Raw genomic sequence first — 24,345 nt, forward strand, 5'->3', positions numbered from 1 at the left:
GATCTTCGTCAGTTTTAGTCATCCTCCACTGGCGTTCAGCTGTCCTACGAAATGCGTAGGGCCAACTATCCTCTGCATTAGTCCTAGTGTATTCATTGCTTGAATTAGGTGGCAGGTATCGGGGTCCAGCTGTAATTCCGCATGGTAGTTGAAATCGCCGATTAATAGAACATTGTCCACTGTTAGTGCGTGAGGCACTATGGCTTTTAACAGCTGGTTGACAAATGTAGTTTTTGAGCCTGGGGGTCTGTAGACCAGGGCTCCTCTCTAGGTTTCAGTGTCAGGAATTTCTAAGCTAAAAATCAATATCTCAAGCACTGTAGTGGTAGAGGACTCTAAAACATTAATCGCATAGGGTTTTTTAGTGGCGACTGCAATGCCTACTCCTCTACCAACCTCCCTATCTAGTCTAGTTAGGTGGTACTGATGGGGGAGACTATAGTAACATCAGGAGAGGCCTGGCTGTGCATGTTGGACCGCTGCCAATTTAATCCATCAGCGTGTATGCACGGTATGTCGCAACAGCCTCCAAAAAGAAGTCATAGTTATTTTCAGCAAAGAGATCTACCATCCAATTTCGCAATGGAAATGAACATACATGTTCTTTGATAGCAGGAGCCTAAAGCACGATCAGAGGACAACTTGCGTTTTCTTCCAGATAACTCCCTTCCAGGAGTCATTCACAGCCGCACATTTGTCTCAATTTGTCAAAACTCAGTGCACCGCCGTGCAGGTCATAATCCTGATCCCAGAACAGGCCAACTCATTAGATGATCATAATCTGGAGCAGGAAACACTGTATTTGAGAGACAGAGTTCTAATGCCCATTCGAATTGGCAATTCAGGCAATGGAACACGGTCTGAACGCAAGTAAAATATGAAAAGCAGAAGGACAATCTGTATGCCACGCTCAATGTGGCCAATGGCAGTACTCCATAGTGTTCAAGCATACGATCACAAAGCAGGGTCAGCCGGGGTCGGCTGTTTCTTGACACAGACAGTGCAGCCATTTCTGAGCAAGCAAATCAACAGCAGCACGCCGATAGCTAAGGCGAGAATTAGAGGGAAGCCGCCAAAGATGCTGGAAAAAATAAAATGAAAAAATGCTGGTATCACACCAAATATGGTTTGGAATGAGGTCGCAAGGCTAGAGCTAACAATTTTTTTAAATGGGCCAAGCCTGTAGTGGTTGAGGCATTAAAGATAGTGTGGATCAAAGCGCCAAAATGAAGTGGGAGATCCGTACTTAAAAGTGTCTGTACCTCAGTACGCGTGTTAGCATCATGAAGGACAAATGTTTCACGAGAAGAAGTAAGAGGGACTTCTTTCTGGGACAACAGAGCCCTTATTCTGTTTAACTTGTTAAACTCTGCTTTCAGGGTCGGAATGGAAGGCCGAATGGAGATATCAAGCCTCCCATGCGGGGCGGGAAAAGCACATTTTTACAGCAAACTACGCGCTGCGAGACAGTGACAATGTACGGAATTCCAGCCAACATCCAGCAGCAAGCTTCATTATTTAAAAGTAAATAGCTACCGTTAGATAATAGTGTGAATGTTGGTGTGATAGCTTGCACTGGATTCCCTTTCAAAATGCAAGGTCCATTCGGAGCCTGTACGGTAAAGGTGCCGTGCAATTGTATATTCTTGCAAACGAGTGAGTGATCAGGAGTAGAGTTGCACTCTTCCCCCTTTAAGTAAACCTCTTTGCTATCTCTCAGACATCTTTATGAGAAGGGCAGAGACCAAACTTCATGGAGAAAAGTGGTACCAAGTGGTTCATATCTACCCATCAGCTAAATTTGATTTGGCTACAGAAAATTGTAACGGTTCTAATTTTTTAATATGAATTAAAAGGTAAAAACAATGACAAAGTATTCAAGTTGTCCCAAGGCTCTTTCCCAGATTTTAAAGTTTGTAAAGTCCAAGCAAACTGCATTATGGAACGCAATTGATTTTGACCATGGTACAAAACGGATACTTAATCTTGCACAATATCCACAACAGATGAAACAATGTTATCTAAGGTGTAAACCCTGGAGGAGAGCATGTTGATGCTATTATCAATGACAGCAAGCACCTTTTCCAAATTTGCCTGGTCTATTGCTCTTAAACGGGAAGCAGCCTCAATTTGCGACAGTTTCCAAACTTCATTGTAAATAGCTTATATATATATCTCTTGGATCTGCCACCCACAGAAACTTTAATAAAATCAGTCAAGTTTAATAAAGATAAATGATGTTTAACAGACGCTAGGGTGATCATATCCTCACTGAATGGGTAGTAACTGAATGGGAATTTTTTAAACGGGAATCGATTCTGTTCTGTGTAAAGGCAGGGGCTAGACCCAGAAAGCGTTGTTGATAAGAAGCAGGGTCCCGGGACGAACTGTGTTTGAAAATAATGATTGCAATTCATCAAGGGACATATCAGTATGTTTATCCCAATTAGGGTAAGCATACAGATTAGGAATTTTAGGGGTATTTGTGTGTTTTGAAGTGGCCAAACCAAGACATGTTGTTGGACAGGCCCCAGAAGGGGGCTCGCTCCCTCCCCGCATGACAGAGCCAGGACACCGACTCTCCAGAAGCCACCCCCAGAAGTAACCCGTAACCCGTCCCACACGGGACGCCTGCCCCCGAACATCTCCGTAACACCAGCCTGGGCCTACACCAGCACCATCGCCCGGGCCCAGCCGCCATCTTGGACACTGCACCACGAGGCCGCGTGGCCTCAGCTCGACCCTAACCCTGGGCCTGGCCAGGCCCCGACAGCCCGGCACCACCATCCACCCGGGAGGTGAACGGACCACTTGGCAGGTCAATGGGAGAAAGGAGTTTCGATGGCTCTCCCCCTCCAGGTGCCGATCGCCCCCGGCCTCCCCGGGCGCTGGCTCCACCCCCCTGCTGGGGGTCTGGACTCCCTCATCCCAGACCTTCCGACCTCCAAGTGCGAGGGTCCGGACATCAAAGGGCGCCAGCCCTATAACTGGGGCAGCTCCAGAGCAGGAAGGCAGTTGTATCCTGGAGTCGAGAGACACCGTGACTGCCGCGGCCCGTTGCAACCACCATCTTCGTCGGGACCTGCTGGCGCTGCCACGGCCCGTTGCCGCCTACGATCTCCTCGGGACCTGCTGGCGCTGCCGCGGCCCGTCCTCCTAGAACGCCGAGCTCGAGGATTGTGAGCTAACCATTATTTCATCGCAACTACCAGATTGGTAACAGGACTGTCGCGCTACCCCCTTTTCCCATCCAAGAGACTAGAATCGAGGGGACCCCTGAGTCCTGACCTCCTTGTACCATTCTACCGTACTTCAAGATTGCTTATAAAGAACGTTAAACCTTATCTTTGTGTGGTGTCCATCTGTGGGGGGGAAGTTACTTGTCTGTACGATCGCTGGAGACGGCTCTCCCCGGAGACCTCTCCCCTTGTCCTCGGCCGACCCTCCAGGTCCCGTCTAACACATGTTGTCTGCGAAATCGTACTATTTAAAAACAACATGTGGCCCGGAATAAGACATGCACGGTGCAAAGCCTCAGTGCCCTGCACCTGCCAAGGTTTAGAACCCCAAACAGATGTTAGATCTATTGTATCTTTCCATAGTTCATAGCCACCCACAGCTAATTGATCCATAAAAGATTTGGAATACACTAATTTTGTGTGAGTAAGCCTCCCTTTAGAATTCGATTTTGAATTTAATTTAAAATAAAAGGTGCTCGGATTAGACCAATCAAAGTCAGTGAAATATGTGAATTTTTTTCAAAAGGGTAATGGAGCTGCCTTCTATGGGAGTGGGACAATTTTCCCAGTGGTTGGTATTAGCCACATTTCTAAATGTATTAGCCTCATGCAGAAAATGATGGCCATAGTGTTGGTAGCAAAACAAGTCGGCATAGTTTGCGGAGTCTAAATATAAATCCTCAGCATCAAAAGCAGCATAATATTTCAAATCAGATGAAAGAGCCTCAATGCCCTGGATATCCCAATCATCAGAGTGTACGTTTTGTTTCACAACATCCCCCATTGAAACACGAAGTACATTTGGAACATTAACCACCTCTGTAAGTCCATGAATTTGAAGTTTTACAGCATCCCATACAATCCCATCTAACACAGGCCAGGCAGTGAAATCTGGTCTCTTTTCAACCTAATTGTTGATCGTTCAGTTACTAGACGAAAAATACCATCACAAATCCATTTGATATGAACAAAAAAATGATAACCAACCAGAACAAGTTGGAACAAAAACATTTCTTTTAAACCAAGTAACAAAAAAAGAAAACCTCGATGGTACACTCAATGTTATGGAGTCTGAGTCAAATGAAAAACGTGACTGGTCAACTGGACTTGTCTGCACACCAGGCAATGACACATCTGTTGGATAGGTGTACTCAATATCTTCATGTAGATTGCCAGCCGGCGGATTTAATAACTGATTAGTAACTGTGGACATCTCATCCCATAGATCGCCTGAACAAACGCCCACCAGAGAGAAACAACCAACAATCACTTGTGGAGTAACGAGGCCCGCAATTAAATGGTGATGAACTGACCTGTGCCTGCAGGGCCTGCCAGGCGACACCCATTTTGATCCCGGAGCCCCTGCCGCCTGACTGGCGCTGGGTGGGCAAGACTCCGATCCCTTGCCCGCCAATGGTGGTCTCTGAGATTGACCGATGCCCTGGCGTTCTGACGGCAGCCGACCAGCTCAGAACGGGGGAAACAACCTCCGCTGATGTCTAAGGTGAGGAGAGGGCACCACACTCAGCAGCTGAGCCGCCGTGCCGCTTTCTGTGGCTGCGGCGACTTCCGACAGTCAATACTGTAGCCAGCCGTGGGCTGCTTGTGGGGTGCCGACCTGTGACCAGCAGGATGCCTCGCGTGGGCCGGGAAACAGCCACTACAACGCAGCCGTTTCCACTCTATACTTAACCACGCATGCTTTACAACGCATGAGTGGTTACCACGTATAGCCTATACCACGCATTCCTTTACTACGAAATACGTTGTAAAGGAATGTGAGTAAAAGGAAGAAATAAACAAGCATTTACAATGCAATGGTCTCGGCATTATTAAAGGTAGAGCTATTGGCATTGCGCATGACATTTTTTTTTAAATCTTAAATAAATGGCATTGTCATTTACATTGCCAATAGCTTAATCGTTAAATAAATGGCATTGTCATTTACATGGGTTAATCGCTCGCAAATGCATGACCTATTTCATTTACACCCACACAGAGCCACACACACAAAGCCACCCACACACACATACAGAGCCACCCACACACACAGAGCCCCCCCACACACACACAGAGCCCCCCACACACACAGAGCCCCCCCACACACACAGAGCCCCCACACACACAGAGCCCCCCCAACGCCACACAGCCCCCCACGCACACAGCCCCCCACACACACAGAGCCCCCCCACACACACAGAGCCCCCCCACACACAGAGCCCCCCCACACATGCACAGAGCCCCCCCACACACACACAGAGCCCCCACACACACACAGAACCCCACACACACACAGCCCCACACACACAGAGCCCCACACACACAGAGCCCCACACACACACACACACACACAGCCCCACACACACACAGAGCCCCCCCACACACACAGAGCCCCCCCCACACACACACAGAGCCCCCCACACACCCACACAGAGCCCCACACACACCCACAGGGCCCCACCCACACCCACACAGAGCCCCATACACACACACACACAGAGCCCCATACACACACACACAGAGCACCCACACACACACACAGATCACCCACACACAGAGCCCCAACACAACCAGAGCCACACACAACCCCAGAGCCACACCCAGAGCCACACACACCCCCAGAGCCACACACACCCAATCTATTATCCATATGCATGAAAATATTACTGATAGTGTGATCAATCTTATTAACTCAAGTAGATTAACATCACATGAACCCTGCACAATCTCAAATTACGACAGACACGCATATCAATGCTCTAAATATCAACCTTCAGGAATATCAACTTTATACCTCCATCCACCGCCTGTCCTCATAACACCTCGAATCTTCTGCCCTGGGGGCGGCAACGCTCTCCACCTCAGGCTAGCCATGTACCAACCCTGGAGCTTCCAGCTCAGCTTTCTGAAAGCAACGCTCTATCCCTGGGTCCCTCGAAGGATGGATGGTGATGAGAAGCTCTGAGAGGTCCCAAGCCCTTGCCTCGGACACTCCCACCACAAATACCCTCCTCTGGTGCAGGCCGAAGTCACGTGCAACCCCTCGGGGAACGCACTACAAAACTAGAAGCGAACACTTCTCTAATACAGATTAGTAAAAATGTATTTCCCGTTAAAGATTTCCGTACCTGGCCAAAATCAGAAAACAGATTGAGGAGCCATTTCTAGACAGAGACTTTACTTGGCTCATAATTCAATTTACAAGTGGCTGAGGGATTTTAACAAACAATCATAAGCAATGGCACAATCAATGCTTTAAAACAAACTGTTTTAACTCGTTTCCTACTTGTGCATTAAAAGCAATAAAGATACTTACGTTAAGTAGAATTTATCTTGTGCATTAAAAAAGTAGAGAAAATGTATTTCATATAAATATCATTATGTGAACACAACCAATAAATATGCCATGTGCGCCTCGGTTCAAATACGGTTACTTCATTTCAGAAGGCAAGTTAATGTGCCTCCTTTTGAAACCAGTGAAGATTGTAGTAAAATTTGAATCATTAATTTGTCGCATTACGTTACACGAAGACAACGTCATTTTTTAGGCACAAGGAGGTTAGGTGATTTGCCCAGAGTCACAGGATGGTGAGCAGGCGCCAAGACTCTCCTGGTTCTCCAGTTCAAAAGTGTGCACCAATGGCGGGACCAACACATCCGCTCCCTTGGCAGTGTTTACACCGCGAAATCTCTTGTGCGTTACCAGTGCTCCGAGAAAGTTGCTTCCTTGCAGGAGTACATGAGAAAGTGAAACCCTGGCCTTGGCCGTCCATGGCTATAAGAGACATCTGAGTAATGGTGACCCCCCTCCCCAGACAGTAATCCATAAATATATGAGACAATCCTGTGGGCCCGTTCCAGACAGAGCATGAATTAATAGAACGGTGAAAACTCTGAAGCACGCGCGGGTGGGGGAAGTTTACAGGCTTATAGGGGCAGAGACATCGGGCGAGACAGACGAGGCCATAAGGGGCGCGGGCAGGGAGTATGAGTGACTCTCGTGACTGGCTGAAAGGTCTGGTTCGGTGGGACGTAGGAGGGGCTGCAGAGGTCACATACATACCAATATGTTCTTGGGCAGAGAGGACGGTACATGGCAGCGGCGTAGGCCAAAACGATGGGTTCTAAAGTACATACCACCCCGAACTGTAGATACAGTAAACAATCCCAGGCAGGGCTCAAGTCGGGGTACCACGCGGGTGGACGGCGTCCCCCCACTTATTTTACCAGGGGGACGCCATCCCCCGTGCCAAACAGCTGGACTTCACTCTTTGGCCTCTCTGGGAAGAGGAGCTCGGCACCTTTCGTGACATCACTGCCTGTCGTGACGTCACTTCCGGTGACAGCGTCCCCCCACTTCTTTTTTCAGGACTTGTGCCCTGATCCCAGGACATGAACACTTTCTCCCACATTGTGACTTCACTGAGCAACAGAATTTAAAATGGCAGTCTACCTTTCCAAAGCCATTAGCTGTGGTGGATGGCAACGTTTTCATAACTCATGAAAAGTCATGCGTGGATCCCGATTCATGGCATAACCGCAGTTCACGGAGTTTCATGCATGTTTGCTTGCGAATTCCAACCTGAAAAATTGCATCAGGTGATGTTCTTTGCCATAAGGAACAATACTGCATAATTATGAATAAGGGCCATTAGAGGAACGAATATGAAGTTCTCGTGTGTCATACCATCCCAGGTCTTCAGAGTACAGGAATAGATCGATCTACTATCAAACAACCTTGGATCCAGCCTTGGTCTGCAGGATTGAGCGGTAGCGCCGCCAAGTACTATCCAATGTGGTGCTCAGCATAGCTACTGCGGTGCCTGCGAACCAGTGCAGTGCCACGTTGTAATCTGTGCCGTTCAATAATTAATGCCAGACTATCTGGGTAAAGGTTTTTGACACAGTGCTTGTAAAAGAGAGGAGAAATTACTTCATGATATTCCTTTTTCGGCGTGCTTACCCCCCTGTGTCTTTTTTTTGTTGTTGCAGATTTATTTAGCGCAAACTCTACCCGAAGGTATTGGAGCGCTTCACATGAGCACCGGTTACGTTACACAAGGACACTTGTCATCTTCGGCCCTATTGAGATGTCCTAATATTAACCAGCACACTTCTCTGTTCTCCCTCATCCACTGCAGTGGATCAACCTTCTTCTGTTTCCATGCCTCCATTACCTCACTTCCTGTGTACATTTATGTCCCACTGTCCTTCAGCCTTCTTACTAGGTATTTTGTATGCAAACTTCATATGCACTTCAGGGTGCTTTCTATATTAAAGGCTGGTCATATTCAGGGGCGTGCCTATCATTACCCACTACAGGAACTCAAGACACTCTTACAGAATTCTTCAACTCCTAGGATTGAGCTGCGGCGGTAAGATAACATCTCCCACGGCCATAAAGACTAGTCCTCCCCAGTGTCCTCTAGTGCCCCTGGGCATAAAGGTACTGCAGGGCTACATGCACTCCCCTCCTGTTTTTATTTAACAACCCAGTGCGTTCTGGGAGATGTAGTACTGGTTCACGTCATTTGCTCAATTGAAAACACCTGAAAATAATGATTTTTAAATAAAAAAAAAACACAGGACGAAATCATTGTGAAAAGCATTGTGACCTGGGTAACACTAAGCTAGCAGGTATTCCCATTAACACCGGAGGTTATGAAGGAAGTTACAGGAACAAAAAGAAACACAGTCCTAAAGGCAGTGTTGTTTTCTGCCCGCCCTCTTTCTCCTGTCAGAAAATAGTAGGATGGTAAGGGGCTGACGGGCAGGCGGGCGATCGGCCCATCCTGAAAGGTCGTTGATAGTCAAGGTGTCTGTAAAGTAGGGCCATCGGAATTATGCGCTTGGGAGGGAGGACCAAAGTGTGCAGCAGGGGTGACTACATTATGCATCGTGAAAAGCATAATTATGCAGCGTACTGCGGCGCATTTTGTGACAATGTTTTGTAATTTGTACACATTGGAACAATGTCTGGGAGCAGCTGTCACCTTATTAGTACCAGTTTAACATTAAAATATAGCTACTGCCAGTAGCCTACTGGGCAGGAACACGTGTTTCAGCGATTTTAGTAACTTTTGATCCGTTTGAGCTACAAACAAGGCGTGTTGCTAAAATGTGCACAATTGCAGCAAATGGTGGGTTATGTGGCAAATCCATAATTATGCTGGTAAACGCCGAACTGCAGCCGCAGAAACTATTAATTTCAGTATTCTGCCTGGAAAGTGATCTCCCCTACCTCGAGCGTCTTAAATAAAGGTTCAAGCTGGCTCCAGTGTTGTTGTTACACAGAAAGGATTAATACGCCTCAGGCTATCGGCTTGGAGCATGCCTGCACTATAGTATCTCGGAGCCAGCTGAGTGGCACATGAAAGAATAACATGTCAGAAACACGCAGATCCCGCTTCCAGCGCGAGCTCAAGTTCGAATATGTGATACGAAAAATTACATGGTACAGCGGCACTGTTCTGGCCTCGGTTACGCATGCATCTGTGATTCTGCCCTGTGACACAGGAACACACTAACAACCGCGCATCATCTTGGTGCTGTCATACGGAAGCCGTGGACAGGGTCAGGGGGTGAGACGGATGTAGGTACGTGGCCGCCGCTCCCGGCTCTGAGCGCATCAGGACAAGGCGGTGGTGGGTGCCGAGCGGCTCGAGGTCTCCATCGATGGCCTGACGCTGAGCCCAGACCCCGGTCCCGGGGAGCAGGAGCCGGCGGTAGTACAGTACTGTCATACGTTAGACAATTGAATTGTTCTGTAACACAGAAGCATAATTGCAGCCATTACAGTGGACGCACACAAGCCAAAAGAGGGACCCGTGTTTAGTCATTCAATATGCTATCTGCTGGCAGTGTCCGACTCTTACATGGAGGACTGGAAGGCTCCAGATTAATGTTGCCATGGCAAAGTTGCCACCTGGTGAAGAATCGGATACACGAACAGCGGGAGGGGGGCGGGAGGGAGGACAGCGGGAACCACGAACAGCAGGAGGGTGCGGGAGGGGGGACAGCGGGAGCCGGGGACAGCGGGAGGGGCGGGAGCTACGAACAGCGGGAGCAGGCGACCTACCTCATCTAACTGCAGAAAAATGGCGCCCAGAAGCTTCCGATATTTTTCGGATTTGGGGGCGTGGTTTTGCTGTCCTGAGTGACGGGCTACGTCACGAGCTAAAGAACAGCAAAAATGACGCCCCCAAATCCGAAAAATACGGAGCCTATTCGGAGGGACGGCTCTCTCCTCCAATGGCTGGCCTCCTTTTAGGAAGCCAGCCAATGGGAGAGAGACAAAATTAGAGGCGGGATAAAGAGCCCCTCTAAGAAACATAAGATCTCTCTACTTCCGGTTCTGCGAACCGGATAGTACCTCGACCTAAAAAGGGGGCTTGAAGGAGGGCTTGGGGGGATCTCCCCCCCAATAAAAACAAACACGAGTGGGTTTAATTAAAAGGAATAAAAGTCTTACCTATAAAAATCTCTTCTGTGTGTCCGTCTTTCAATGAGCCTCAATACCTACGTAATAACGTACGTGCGTCTACGTACTGAATTAACAAAAAAATAGAAGAAGGACCACATAAACAGAGAATGAAGAAGGAGAAGTCCGTCGATAGAAAAATAAGGAAAACTGTGAGCAATTTTATTTATTATAATAATTTTTAATATTAGGCATACTTAAAAATAGATTTATAGTTATAAACAAAACAAAAAAGCAGGCGGTAAAGGTGTGGAAGGATTGGGGGCTGAGGGCTGAGGGAACATATAAGGTATTGGGGCAGAGATCGGAGAAATCATTTAGCATGAAAATACCATTATCATGCATAGTTATACAACGAAAATCGTTGTATAACTATGCGTGGTAAAGGTATTTTCGTGGTAAAGGCATATTCGTGGTAATTGCATTCCGTTGTAACGTATGCGTGGAAAAGGCATGCGTTGCAACGGAATGCGCTGTAACGACATACAACCGCGTGGGCCTGGTGATGCCGCAGCCTGTGGCCTTGGAGCGCGTGCCCTCCGACAATCGGCGCACAATGTGCCTGCAAGTGGACTCCAAAGTCAAAAGTCAAAGTCAAATGATTTATATAGCGCGCTACATACCCAGAGGGTCTCAAGGCGCTTGAGGAAGGGTGGGGAATTACTTGTCGAATATCCAAGTTTTAAGTTGCTTTCTGAATGTTAGGTGGTTCTGAGTGAGGCGAAGGTGAGTGGGAAGTGAGTTCCAGGTTTTAGCTGCCAGGTAGGAGAAGGATCTGCCTCCCATGGTGGTTTTGTTGATGCGAGGTACAGTTGCAAGGGCTTGGTTGGAGGATCGTAGCTGTCGGGAGGGGTGTAGAAGGAAAGTCGTGAGTTGAGGCATTCGGGTCCAAGTTCGTAGAGTGCTTTGTGTGCGTGGGTTAGGAGGCGGAAAGTAATCCTCTTGTTAACGGGGAGCCAGTGGAGGTTTTTCAGGTGTCCAGAGATGTGGTCTTTACGCGGGATGTCTAGTATGAGTCTGGTTGAGGCGTTCTGGATGCGTTGGAGTTTTTTCTGGAGTTTTGCGGTGGTACCGGCGTATAGGGTGTTTCCGTAGTCCAGTGCATGGGTGACCGTTTTTCTAGTTTCGGTGGGGCTCCAGCGAAATGTTTTTTTGAGCATGCGAAGAATATTGAAGCAAGATGATGAGACAGCGTTGACTTGTCTGTTCATAGAGAGTGAGGAGTCCAGGATGACACCTAAGTTCCGTGCGTGGTCCGTCGGGATGGGTGCTTTTCCAAGGGCCTCTGGCCACCAAGAGTCATCCCAGGCGGAGGGGGAGGTACCTAGGATAAGGACTTCTGTTTTGTCTGAGTTCAGTTTTAGACGGCTGTACTTCATCCACTCGGCTACTTCTTTCATTCCTTCATGTAGGTTGGTTTTGGCGGTGTTAGGGTCTTTGGTGAGTGATACTATCAGTTGAGTGTCATCAGCGTAGGAGATGATGTTGAGGTTGTGTTGGCGTGCGATGGCCGCGAGGGGGCTCATGTATACGTTGAAGAGGGTGGGGCTGAGTGAAGATCCTTGTGGCACGCCGCAGCTCACTTCGGTAGCTTCTGATTTGAATGGTGGAAGGCGGACTCTCTGAGATCTTCCGGCAAGGAACGAGGTGATCCATTCCAGTGCTTTTCCTTGGATTCCGATGTTTCTGAGGCATTGTATTAAGGTGCTATGACAAACTGTGTCAAAGGCTGCGGAGAGGTCGAGGAGGATGAGGGCGACTGTGTCTCCATTGTCTAGCAGAGTTCGAATGTCGTCTGTTGCTGCGATGAGTGCGGTCTCAGTGCTGTGTTTGGCTCGGAAGCCGGACTGTGAGGAGTCGAGGGATTTGTTGGTTTCGAGGAAGGCGGCAAGCTGGTTGTTGACAGCTTTCTCGATGACTTTGGCCGGGAATGGAAGGAGCGAGATGGGGCGGTAATTTTTGAGTTTGGTGGGGTCAGCTGTGGGTTTCTTCAGAAGGGCGCTGAGTTCGGCATGTTTCCAACTTTCCGGGAAGGTGGCGGAGTTGAGGGAGCAATTGATGACGTCTCAGAGGTGCGGTGCGATAATGGAGTCTGCTTTGTTGAAGATGTGGTGAGGGCATGGGTCTGTGGGGGATCCTGAGTGGATAGAGTTCATCAGGCGGATGGTGTCCTCAGTGGAGATTGGGTTCCAGTCATTGAGGATGTTCAAGGGGGGTGGGGGTCCTGCAGAGGGTTGGGTGGGTTGGTCTTCGGGTCGGTTGTCGAAGCTGTTGTGGATGTCTGCGATCTTGTTGTGGAAGAATGAGGCTAGGGAGTTGCAGAGGGCTTGAGAGGGGGTGATGTCGTTGGAGTTGGCTGAGGGGTTGGTAAATTCCTTGACGATGTTGAATAATTCCTTGCTGTTGTGGGCGTTGTTATCTAGTCGGTCCTTGAAAGCGGCTTTCTTGGCATTCCGGATCAGTTGGTGGTGTATACTGGTGGCGTTTTTGAAGGCGTCCCTGGTGCTGGTGTTTGGGTCTTTTTTCCAGGCCTTCTCAAGAGAGCGACAGAGTTTCTTAGATTTCTTAAGATCATCGTTGAACCAGGAGGCCTTCTTGCTGCCTAGTTTGATTTGACGATTTTTCAACGGTGCTAGGATGTCAGCGCTGTTGGATAGCCATTTGGTGAGGTTAATGGCTGCTTGGTCGGGGTTTGAGGAGTGGGCGGGGGGGTTTTGAAGAAGCGATGAGGAGATCTGGTCGATGGTGATTTTGTTCCAGTTTCTTCGCAGAGTGGGTTGAGGATGGTTGTTGGTTGTGGTCTTATTGTAGGTAAAGTGAACGCAGCTGTGGTCCGTCCAAAGGAGAGCTGTGGTGTGGCTGAAGGAGACATGTTTGCTGGAGGTGAAGATAGGCTCGAGTGTGTGACCTGCGGTGTGGGTGGGGGTAGTGACAAGTTGTTTGAGTCCGAGGTTGGCGAGATTGTCCAGAAGGGTGGTGGCGTTGCGGTCGTTGTTCTTTTCCAGGTGAAAGTTGAGGTCTCCCAAAAGAATGTAATCCTCGGAGGGGATGGCGTGTGGGGTGATAAAGTCCGTGATGTCCTCACTGAATTGTGCACGGGGTCCTGGTGGCCTGTAGAGGAGGGTGCCTCTGAGTGTGGTCTTGGGGTGGATGTGGATCTGGAAGTGAAGGTGTTCAGCGTTAGCGAGATTGACGTCTGAGCTGGTTGAGATGCGGATGGATTTCTTATGGACGATAGCGATGCCTCCTCCTGTTTGGCCGGTACGGTCCTTACGGATGATCTTGTAGCCTTCCGGGATGGCAATGGTGATGTCTGGGGCTGATGTGGCGTTCATCCATGTTTCTGTTAGGAAGGCGACGTCTGGAGAGATGGTGTCAAGTAGATACCAGAGGTCGATGGCGTGCCTGTGGACCGAGCGGGTGTTGAGCAGGATGCATTTTAGGTGGTTTGTGTCAGAGAACTGTTTTGTGTCCGAGGGTGAGGAGTTGTTCTTGGTGCCGTCGAACTTGCAGGAGTTGCAAGAGAAGGGTCCATGGATGTGTCCAGGAGCGGCTTGGACGGCCGGGGTTTAGGGCTAAGAGGGTGGAGGCGTCGTATGTGATGCGGGTGGGGTGGGTGGGACGGGGGCCAGGGGGTCTGGCGCTGGGCGCGGGCTTGGCGCGGACGGGCGTAGACGGGCTTACCTTTGGCGCACCTTTGGCGCGAATGGGGCGCGACCGCTGCTCGTGAACGCTGCGCGCGACAGCATCTGTCATAAGTGAGTGGGGAGGGGGGAGGGGCGAGGGAGGATCAGATGGGAGGCGGGTGCGTGGTGGAGGGGGCGGACTCATGGCAAAACAACAACAACACAGCAAATGGCGGCTACAACGCGAGTGCAGACCGGGTTGGGGGAAAATGCTGAGGTTATTGCCAAAATTATTTCAAAACAGTGAACAAATGCAGGCACAGTCGAGCGCACAAACAGGCAGGCACGTTCAAGCGCTTAATGAGGACAGCAGCGCTATGCAGGCTACAGTGAAAATACAGTGCAACAAGCAACTTCAGGCGTTAGGATAGCTCAGCAGCGCAATGCACACGATACCAGGCAGCGGTGGCCTTCTGCCAACCTGCTGGGGCCGACGGCGGCCGAAGAGACTTGATGACTCATGGTGGGCAATTGAAGTGTAGTGAAGAGACCTTGCGAGGCCTCAGGACAGCCTCTGCACCATCCCCCAGCCCTAAATCTGTGAATGCTGCAGACCTGCGACCGGCAGGGCGCACCGTACAAACCGTTTCCCCACAAAGACCAACCAACTTGAGCAGGAGCAGTAATTACCGCAAAGGGCAAACTCTAGTCGTTCCGCAATATGTGGGCTTGCACACCCGCCCATGAAAGAGGCCCCCCCCTCTTGGAACCCGGTCATCCATGTGAGCCTATTTCTCTGTTCCCGGAGGTGAGCTTACAATCATCGTGAGTGCCTGGTGGGCCACTAACCACGAGGTGCAAATGGAGTAAAAGGAGAAGGGTACTGCATTGGTCTGTGGCATGAGGTGTGAGACCTAGGTCCAACTGAGGGAGGGCCGGACTGGGACCAGTGGCCCAGCAAGAGTGGGGGCACCACTGCTTAACCTGCATCCGTTGGAGGAGGGCACTGTTATATTGCAGTCCATGTACAAGTGACCACATACTCCTGAAAGTCACTGGCTAAGAACGCCGACCACTCCCACCTGCCCTGCACTCCTTCCACTCTGAACGCTGGGCCACCTACACAAACAGTTGAGCCTGAGCTCTGTGACTGTGTCGACTGTTATATTCCAACCCTCGCCTGAACTCATCCCAGGGCAGCGGGCCCCTCTCGTCTGGCCGGGCCAACCGGTGCTTCGGTGACCCAGGTGGAGGTGTGTGCTGCGAGGTTGGGCCGACCCCCCTTGGGTGTCTGTTCCATCATGGGGAAAGACAAAGGAGCAAAGGCCTGCCCGACCGAGACCTGGATACCATATTGCAAGCAATCAAGACATGTCAGGAGTCTATGAAGACCAAGATAGGAGAATTCCATGTGCATATGGCCCTCATCCGCCAAGATCTCCGCAACGCAACTGCCCGGGTAATGGCATGGAATTCCCTTTTCAGAAGTGGAAGATGATGTCTCAACACTAAAAACGCAAGTGAAGCAACTTCTATCCCACACATCCGATTTCCATAGGTGGGCTGGGGACACAGAAGATTGCTCCCGCCGGAACAAGCTCTACTTGGTTGGCCTTCCCAAGGGCACAGAGCCCATCCAAGTCAATACCTTTATTGAAGACTGGATCAGATCTTGGATGCCCGCAGACGACCTGTCTCCCTGGTTTGTTGTGGAACGGGCACCCACACTCTAGCCCCTAGACTGCCACCAGATGCCTCTCACCGACCAATAATTGCGAGGATTCACGACTTCATGGACTGTGATGCCGTACTGCAAGAGGCCCGCTCCCGAGCAGAACTACTCATTAAAGGGGCCAAATCATGGTCTTTCCTGGCTACACTAAGAAAGTACAGGGCCATAGAAGATCATACACCCACGTAAAACAGAAGCTGCGGGCCCTAAATCTGCCCTATAGACTCCTCTTCCCGGCCCACTTCAATGTGATTTTCCAAATCAAATACTACTTCTTTGATACGCGAGAGGCAGCGTGGACCTGGGCAACCGAGGAATGCCCAATCCGTCCAATGAAGAGTTCCCCTATGGCAGACCCTCAAAAGGTTCCATGGGGAGCATACCTACAGCCTCCTGTGGGTGACGTGCTGGGTCCCGTAGAAGACGCAATGCCCGTTGAGCAGCATCTGCCTCACCTGCTGTCTCCCCCTGAGAGAGAGAAGTGGATCGCCGGGTCTCTGAGAGAACTCAAACGAATTAGACCTGCTGACGAAACGGGTCCCAATAACTCTACAAGGCCCAGCACTGATGACACCGTTCTGTCATGCAGCCCCCAAATCTGAACCCAAGTACTGCCACTGCAAAGAATTCGACCTGGAGGAACGCTAATCCTTAAACACTGAGGGGCTCAACATGTAGCCCTACACCACGCCCCATAACTAACTTGTTCACACCTTAAGTCTTTGTTTACTGGGTGACAGATGCTTTATTTAGGGAAGTATGGGGTGGGGGGTTGGTTTTTTTTTTTTTACGGGGACTGTTCTCCCAGCCCTCAGTTGTGTTACCTTGTTTTACAGGAACACTGTGCACCACATTCAGGATCCTCCTTCGGGAGGCCCACGTAATGACCCGAATGCACCCAGGCTCCCTCAGGGCCCAGCTACTTGGTCCACCTTAGCTCTCCAGATCGTTGGACCCGTACACCATCACTCTGTAACAATGCCATGTCCCTGCGATGGGGGTGAACCCCTGAAAGCCCTCTCATGGAATGTTAATGGCCTTTTGGACAAAATCAAACAGACCGAGATTTTAAAATACACCCAACGGGTTAACCCAGAAGTCCTACTATTACAGGAGACACACCTGATGGGTAATCGATGTCCCTTTCTGGTGCTTCAGAGATTCAACAGAGTGTGGCACTCCAGTTTCTCTAGGCGTTGTCTAGGCGTGCACTGGCTGCCTATCCACAAACGTGTACTGTTCAAAATCTTGGTCATCACTTTCAGAGCATACCACCAGAAAGGACCCAAGTATTTCCTAACTTGGTTCTGACGTTATGTACCGTCTCGTACCCTCAGGTCCTCTAACATGAACCTGCTGCTGATCGCCAAGTTCAGGTTATCCACGAAGGGAGGAAAATATCTCGGAGTACTGGGTGCCAGGGCTTGGAATAAGCTTCCACCCAAATTGCGACAAATCCCCTTTGAGAACCAATTTAGAAAGGCCCTGAAGACTTGGATCTTGAACCTCCCGGATACAGCATGTATGACTCTGGTATAAACATAAGGACGCAGGCGAAGATGGGACTGATGTGTGAGTAGTTTTACCGGCCTATTCCCATTCTAGGTTACGGGCTACAGCGCCAAGATGCTCCTTGGAGAGATAGCTGCGCTCTATAAAAGCTTACTTACATTACATTACAAGTTGACGGCTACTCCCAGGGAGCAGAGTTGGAGTGCCATTGAGAGGGGCCTCTGAATAAACTGAGATCATAACTGTTTTGTACTCACTTCCTGGGTCAAACTGACCACAGACTTCTCAGATGGCTAATGCAGATGAAAGGGGAAATTCCGAAACTTTTGATGTGCACCATCTCCGTACAGGGAATGGACTTCACAGGTGGAACATAGACTTGAGACTGCCAATGCAGATGGCTTTTCCAGATTTTTCCACTTAGATAATGAAGACTTTTAATGGGAAGGTTAGTCTCATCCCCTTTCGTTTGAGAGGGGGGTTGTGCAGGAAAGTGTCCCTTTTTGCATGGTTACCCCCCACTTTTTGCCTGACACATGATGCCCTTTTGACTTGGCGTGCCCTGGGTCCCTGCCAATCAGGTTCCCACAGCCTGTGTGTTTTTCCAAAGCTGTACATTTGTACCCACAATTGGCACATCTTTGGCCACAGGTAAGCCCCGTGTGAAAGGTACCACGGCTACCAAGGGCACTGTGAACAAGGAGGGCCTCTAGTGGCCGCAGTACCTCTTGTGCCACCCTTAGAGGCCCTGTACCTTAACACTCACACACTACCATTGCGTGTTCCGGTGCAGAGAAAAGTAAAGAGTCAACATAGCACACATCCCTGTGTGCCATGCCTGCAACCCACTGTCTGGGGGCTAGATAAGTCACCCCTCTAGCAGGGTGCACTAGCCCCAGCTGAGGGTACAGAGGCATGAGCCCTGTACCCCTACAGTGTCTAAGTTCATTCTTAGACATTGTAAGTGTAGTAAAGCCATAAAGAGTATATGGTCTGGGAGTTGGTCATTATGAACTCCACAGCTCCATAATGGCTTTACTAAAACCTGGGACGATTGATAGCAAACTTCTCAGCACATTAAACCCACACTGATACCATGCTAGTGTGGGATTTATTATACAATGCACACAGAGGGCATCTTAAAGATGCCCCCTGAAAAATTTTCTGCCCTGGTGGCTACCTGCCATTTGCCACCACCAGACTGGTTTCTGGACCTCTGGGTGGAGAGCCTCCACTCTCTGGGTCCAGAGACAAAGCCCATTCTGGGCAGATTTGTCATTCCTCCTCCTCCAGGATGGGTTGTGTCCACGAAAGGGGAAGCTTTAAAGGCCTGCCGCCTTTGTACGCTGTCCCTGCCTTTTGCTGTCCCCTGCAACTGGCTCCCACCGGTTCTGACCCCCACTTTGGGCAAAAGAATTGGCGGAAAAACTGAGCTAGGAGGAGAAATGTGCCCACCTTTGCCAGCCCCAACCCTCAGTTGGGGAGGCGAGGTGAAGCACACACCTCAGTCCCGTTCATCTTGGAGATGAGGGGGCCCAACCAATTAGGAAGAGGTTTATGCCCTCCTCCCACTGGAGGGTGGCATAATAAGGGTTGTACTCACCCCAAGGAAAGGTTTCCTCCAGGAATTCTCCCTGCCCGAGCATTCAGTTTCTTTTCTGAACTGAAGATCTCCATTGATATCCACTGGGTGCCCGACGTCACTTTGGCACACTGCACCTGGCTGCCCCTGTGCCGCTGGTGGTGCAGCTCCTGTGCTGATCGTTAGCCCCTGCTGTACTGATCTTTACCTCAAGAGCTTTGCCCCACACCTGTGTGGTCCACTCATAAGCAGCCCCTGAACGAAGGCCCTCTAAGCCCCATTGGCTAACATTGGGCCCCTGCACTCTGCACCCGGCCGGTTGGTGGTGCAACTTGAGTGCCAACCTAGACCTTGGGGAACCTTGGTCCTAAGCCCCAAAACTCCCACTCATGTGTCAAGTACTAACCTGTGAAACCGATACCCATTTTTCTCTCATAGAAACCAATGTTATGTGTTTTTGTTCCTAAAATGTTTTGTATGCAGAAAAAGTAACTACACTGCAAAACTTAAAAAGTCTTAATTACCGTGTATTGAGAGATCCCTGCCGTGGTATTTAGGCATACCACCCTGTGTATTTGATGTAATTCAAAAGTATTCCAAAGTAATTACTGTAATTTAAACTGTTTTTTGAACCAATACCTACCTGTAACGATTGTAAATTCAACCACAACTGCATTTACATAACTGTAAAGTCTTGCATTTGAGAATATATTTTACTTACCTGTACCAAGTCCTGCTTGGTTCTAAAGATAAAACATAAGTATACCTTTTTTATACTTACCTAATAGGTCTGGATTCGGTCTCTGAGTGTGTGCAGTCAGTCTTGATTGATTGTATACAATGAATGCTTAACACGCCCTCTGGATAAGCCTAAGTGCTCGCCTACACTACCGCAAAGAGAGCTGTTGGTACTTATCTAGTTTAGCCTCTGCTATACCTCTGGGACTCCCTGGACTCTGTGCACACCGTTCCTTCCTTTGGTGTAGTATATACAGAGACAGATTCCTATAAATGGAATTAGAATGTTAATGTTTTTTTTTACCAGCCTTGAACAGATTGTTGGGAAGATGTGGGCAATAGCGATGTCCGTGTATGTGTGTGAACCTTTTGCTGCAGGATTAATGAATGATAAGAGATATTCTGCTTATGCTCCATGTTTTGCAGATTTCACCCAAAATATTGTTTTCTAACTGAATAGATGTATAAACTACTGCCACAAAATGTGTTACATAATTGCATTTTTGCTGCATTATTGGATAATCTTGATGAATAATTTGGTCCTCCATGACACACAATCGTAGTAGCCCTGAGAGTGTTAGAGCTCTGCAGAGTTTGTTGTTATGGTGACGAAGTCTGTATTTCACGGCTCCTTGTTATATGTGTACTTTTATAGCACTGCATCTTGTGTAATAACCACATCAGTACTTGTGATCGATTGATGGACGGATAGATAGATAGCGCCATGAACTCTCAAGTTAAAAGTGACCACAGTAGTCTGCTGAAATCTACAAACCCACCCTTCGTTGCTGTCCTCCTACAACTGAGTATATTTATATTTTCCTTGCCTTAACACCTTAGATGCGGCGCAAATATCCCTCCCCAGTGCTGCGCTGTCCATTGGAACTAGTGCTGAATGGACGTCCAATGGACGTGCGCAGCACTGGGGAGGTAGTGCTGCCGTCGGCCAACGCCCCGACGCAGCACTTAAGAGGTTAAAATATCAAGGTTTTGTGGCACTCGGCCTAATGTGTGCCCTCCCTCCTACCTTATTGGGAGTACAAATAGAATAATGTCCAATGAATTACCATTCCTTGGATGCTTCATATCTTTCGAATGGTCACCTACCCAATTTCAAAATAAAGAACGCCAATTCAGCCAGATTGGCGCATGATTTTTTGGCAGTGAGTTCAGTGGATAGAAATAGCTAGAAATCCTAAATTAGGTCCATTCGGGTTGTGTTCCCAGATAGCATATTTTGTGCCCTTACATTTAACTCCGGTGCTAAAAAATATTGTGAATTGTGCCCAATACAGAAACAAACCTCGATGAAACAACCACTAATGAATCTATAACTATAAAAAGAGGCATGCAGAAAACCACTTGCTGATTAATTATTTTGATCATTCACACTGCATAATCATCTGCTGGGCATTAGTTAATTATTTAAAAAAAATATGTGAATGTGTGTACTCTTTTCTCTCAACAGGTCGTAAACTCCGTTCAGCAAAGGACTTTCTAATTGAAAGCATTCAGATTGAGAAGGAAAAGAGCAAGCCGTCCATTCACAAACTTCAGCTTCACAGACAGAAGATTGACGCGTATGGACATCTTCAGAAGTGCACATTTGGACCACAGAAGCCTACCTATGATGACAAGGTGATCATGATGCTTGGAGCAAGAGGGTCAGGAAAAACCACTTTAATCAATGGGATGGCCAACTACATCTTAGGGGTTACGTGGGAGGATGGTTTCAGATTTAAACTAATTGATGAAGAGACAAATCGATCACAAGCAGAGAGCCAAACTTCGTCAATAACCTCGTATCACCTCATTCACCAGGAGGGTTTCCAGGTGCCCTACAGCCTCACCATCATAGACACACCAGGATTCGGCGACACTAGGGGCATCGACAGAGACAGGTTCCTCGTTGAACACATCAGAGAGTTCTTTTCTACACCTGGTGCTGTTGCTCATCTAGATGCAGTATGCTTCGTAGTTCAGTCCTCATTGGCTCGTTTTACGCATTCTCAGAGATATATATTTGATTCCATCCTCTCTATTTTTGGGAAGGATATGGCGGACAACATACTCGTACTGGTCACCTTCGCCGATGGTCAAAAACCTCCAGTGCTGGAAGCAATTAGAGCTGCAGAGATGCCTTGTCCGATGGACAATGGTACCCCTGTCCATTTCAAGTTTAACAATTCTGCCCTGTTTGCTCCCAATGGATGTGATGAATCCACGGAGGATGCAGAAGAGGATGACAACTTCGACAAGATGTTCTGGAAGATGGGTGTGAACAGCCTCAAGAAGTTTTTTACCGCACTAAACAAGCTGGAAACCAAAAGCTTGAGATTAACCAAGGAAGTTCTTGAGGAGCGCAGGAAGCTTGAGGTCACCGTGGAAGGTCTACAGCCCCAGATCAGAGCTGGTCTAGCAAAGCAGGAGGAGATCAGGAAAACAAAGGCCATCTTGGAGCAGAACAAGGATAAGATGAAAGACAATGAGAACTTTGAGTATGAAGTGCCCAAAACCGTAGCAAAACAAGAATTAGTAACCGATTTCATAACTAATTGTCAGAAGTGTCGCCACACCTGTCACTATCCGTGTAGGACTGCTGATGATGAGAAGAAGTATGAATGTTCGGTGATGGATAACGATAAGAAGTGCACAGTCTGTCCAGGGCACTGTATCTGGAGTGTTCATTTCAATCAGAAATATAAATGGATTTATGAAGTTGAGATTGAAAGAGGCACCTACCAAGAGTTAAAGGAGAACTACGAGGCTGCATGCGGCGAAGTGATGACGGCTGAAGGGATATTTCAGCAGCTGAATGAGGAGTATGCTTGCGTTGAAAAGACAGTTGCAGAGCTCACTGATGAGTTGTCCCAGTGTCTCCGGAGACTGGAAGAGATCGCCCTGAAGCCAAACCCGCTTTCAACGCCGGCGTACATTGACCTGCTGATCCTGTCGGAGAAAGAGGAAGCCAAGCCGGGATACATGGCGCGCATCCAATCACTGATGGCCGTGAGGGAGCGGGTTGAGCTGATGGACAAGGTTTCTGCGGGAGAGAAAGTAATGCCAAGAGGCTGGGGGCCCTCGAGCTCTGGAAAAAACACCAAGAAGGGTACACTTCAGAATATTAGAAATTGGATACATTATAAATAAAGAATCCTGGGTTGTGGTATTGACACATTTGTAAATTAAACTAATTCTTCCCAGCAGGTTTTAGTCGTGAATAGTGTATTTTCCGGCATAGATATTACTAGTCTGCCAGTGTTCTTTCTGTTCACTTTAAAGTCGAGCGTCACAGCTCTGTAGTCATCACTTTCATCCCAAGAAAGGCGTCTCCGGTGGTGGTTAGTCCAGCTTCAAACAACACATGTCCCGAATGCAGAACTCTTATTATCGACTCTTGCCTCTCAGACATCAACATGGGGTATTGAGGCCCGGGCTGGATACATTGAGGACATCAGGAGGGCAGGTGAATGTAGGGGACGCATGATCAGGAAAGAAAGGGAGCAGGGTCGGAAAGCCAGGTGAAAACATCTTGTTGCAAGAACGATATTTCAAATTTTACTGTGACCGTAGAAGATTGGGTGAAGGTGCAGGAATCTCTCAATTCATTGTCTTTATCAGTTTTGCTTCCTCGATCTTGAATCGTCTTTTCTCAGCGATTGTAATCTGACTTGTAATTGTATCTCACATGAAATCGTATGTGACGTAATTATATCTGACATGTGATTGAGCTGGCATGTAATTCTATCTGGCATGTAATTGTAATCTGACATGCACTTGTATCTGACATGCACTTGTATCTAACATGCACTTGTATCTGACCTGCAATTGTATCGTTAACTGTGATTTGTCGTCTTTAATGCTTGTTCACACCTGTAAAATCACCAGCCCTACTCCGATATTTTGTCAAAAGATCCAATAGTGATTCTGTTGATTTCGGTGTTATGATAATGGTATGACTTTATTTCTGTAAGGCATATTATGTCCTAATAAAAAGAAAACCGAGATGAAGAAAGGCCCAGGACTGGCTAATAAACATCTGTAGCTCACTTGAAATGATTTGAGTGAAACAGAAGGAGCGTCGCATGTAAGTACAAGAGTGACATGAGAAAGTGATCAGATGTGGAAAGAAAGGAGCTGTACAAAACATGAGAACAGGGGATGGGGAGAGACTGAGAGTAACCGAACAGTAGGGCGAGGTGTGAGAGGGACAGGAGGGGAAGGGAAGGAGGTAGCAGGGTCATAAATATCACTTGCAAATCAAAACAAACATTGGCAAAGCCAATATATCACATTTATAATGCAAAGTGCTTCTTTGCTGAGTGTTTGTGTAGTTGGGTGACTCATATGAGAATGAGTAAGTGACTGAGGTCATGGATGGAGGGGAGATGAATGGTTGAATGAATGTACGACTAAAGAGGCAGGGGAACTGTGCG

General features: G+C 48.4%; 1 protein-coding gene across 2 annotated transcripts in view; it reads left to right on the forward strand.

Annotated features, from left to right (window-relative positions):
• The window catches only part of LOC147725632 (uncharacterized), a 185,026-nt gene extending 161,090 nt beyond the window's left edge, over positions 1-23,936 (forward strand). For both annotated transcript variants that reach the window (XM_086964328.1, XM_086964329.1), the window contains one exon: positions 21,378-23,936. In XM_086964328.1, coding sequence (XP_086820454.1) covers positions 21,378-23,059 — 1,682 coding nt within the window. In that variant the 3' untranslated portion in view covers positions 23,060-23,936. The remainder of the gene's footprint in view (positions 1-21,377) is intronic.
• Positions 23,937-24,345: the final 409 nt, after the last annotated feature.

This window comes from Lissotriton vulgaris, chromosome 3_2, assembly GCF_964263255.1.
Source record: "Lissotriton vulgaris chromosome 3_2, aLisVul1.2, whole genome shotgun sequence".
Taxonomy (NCBI): domain Eukaryota; kingdom Metazoa; phylum Chordata; class Amphibia; order Caudata; family Salamandridae; genus Lissotriton; species Lissotriton vulgaris.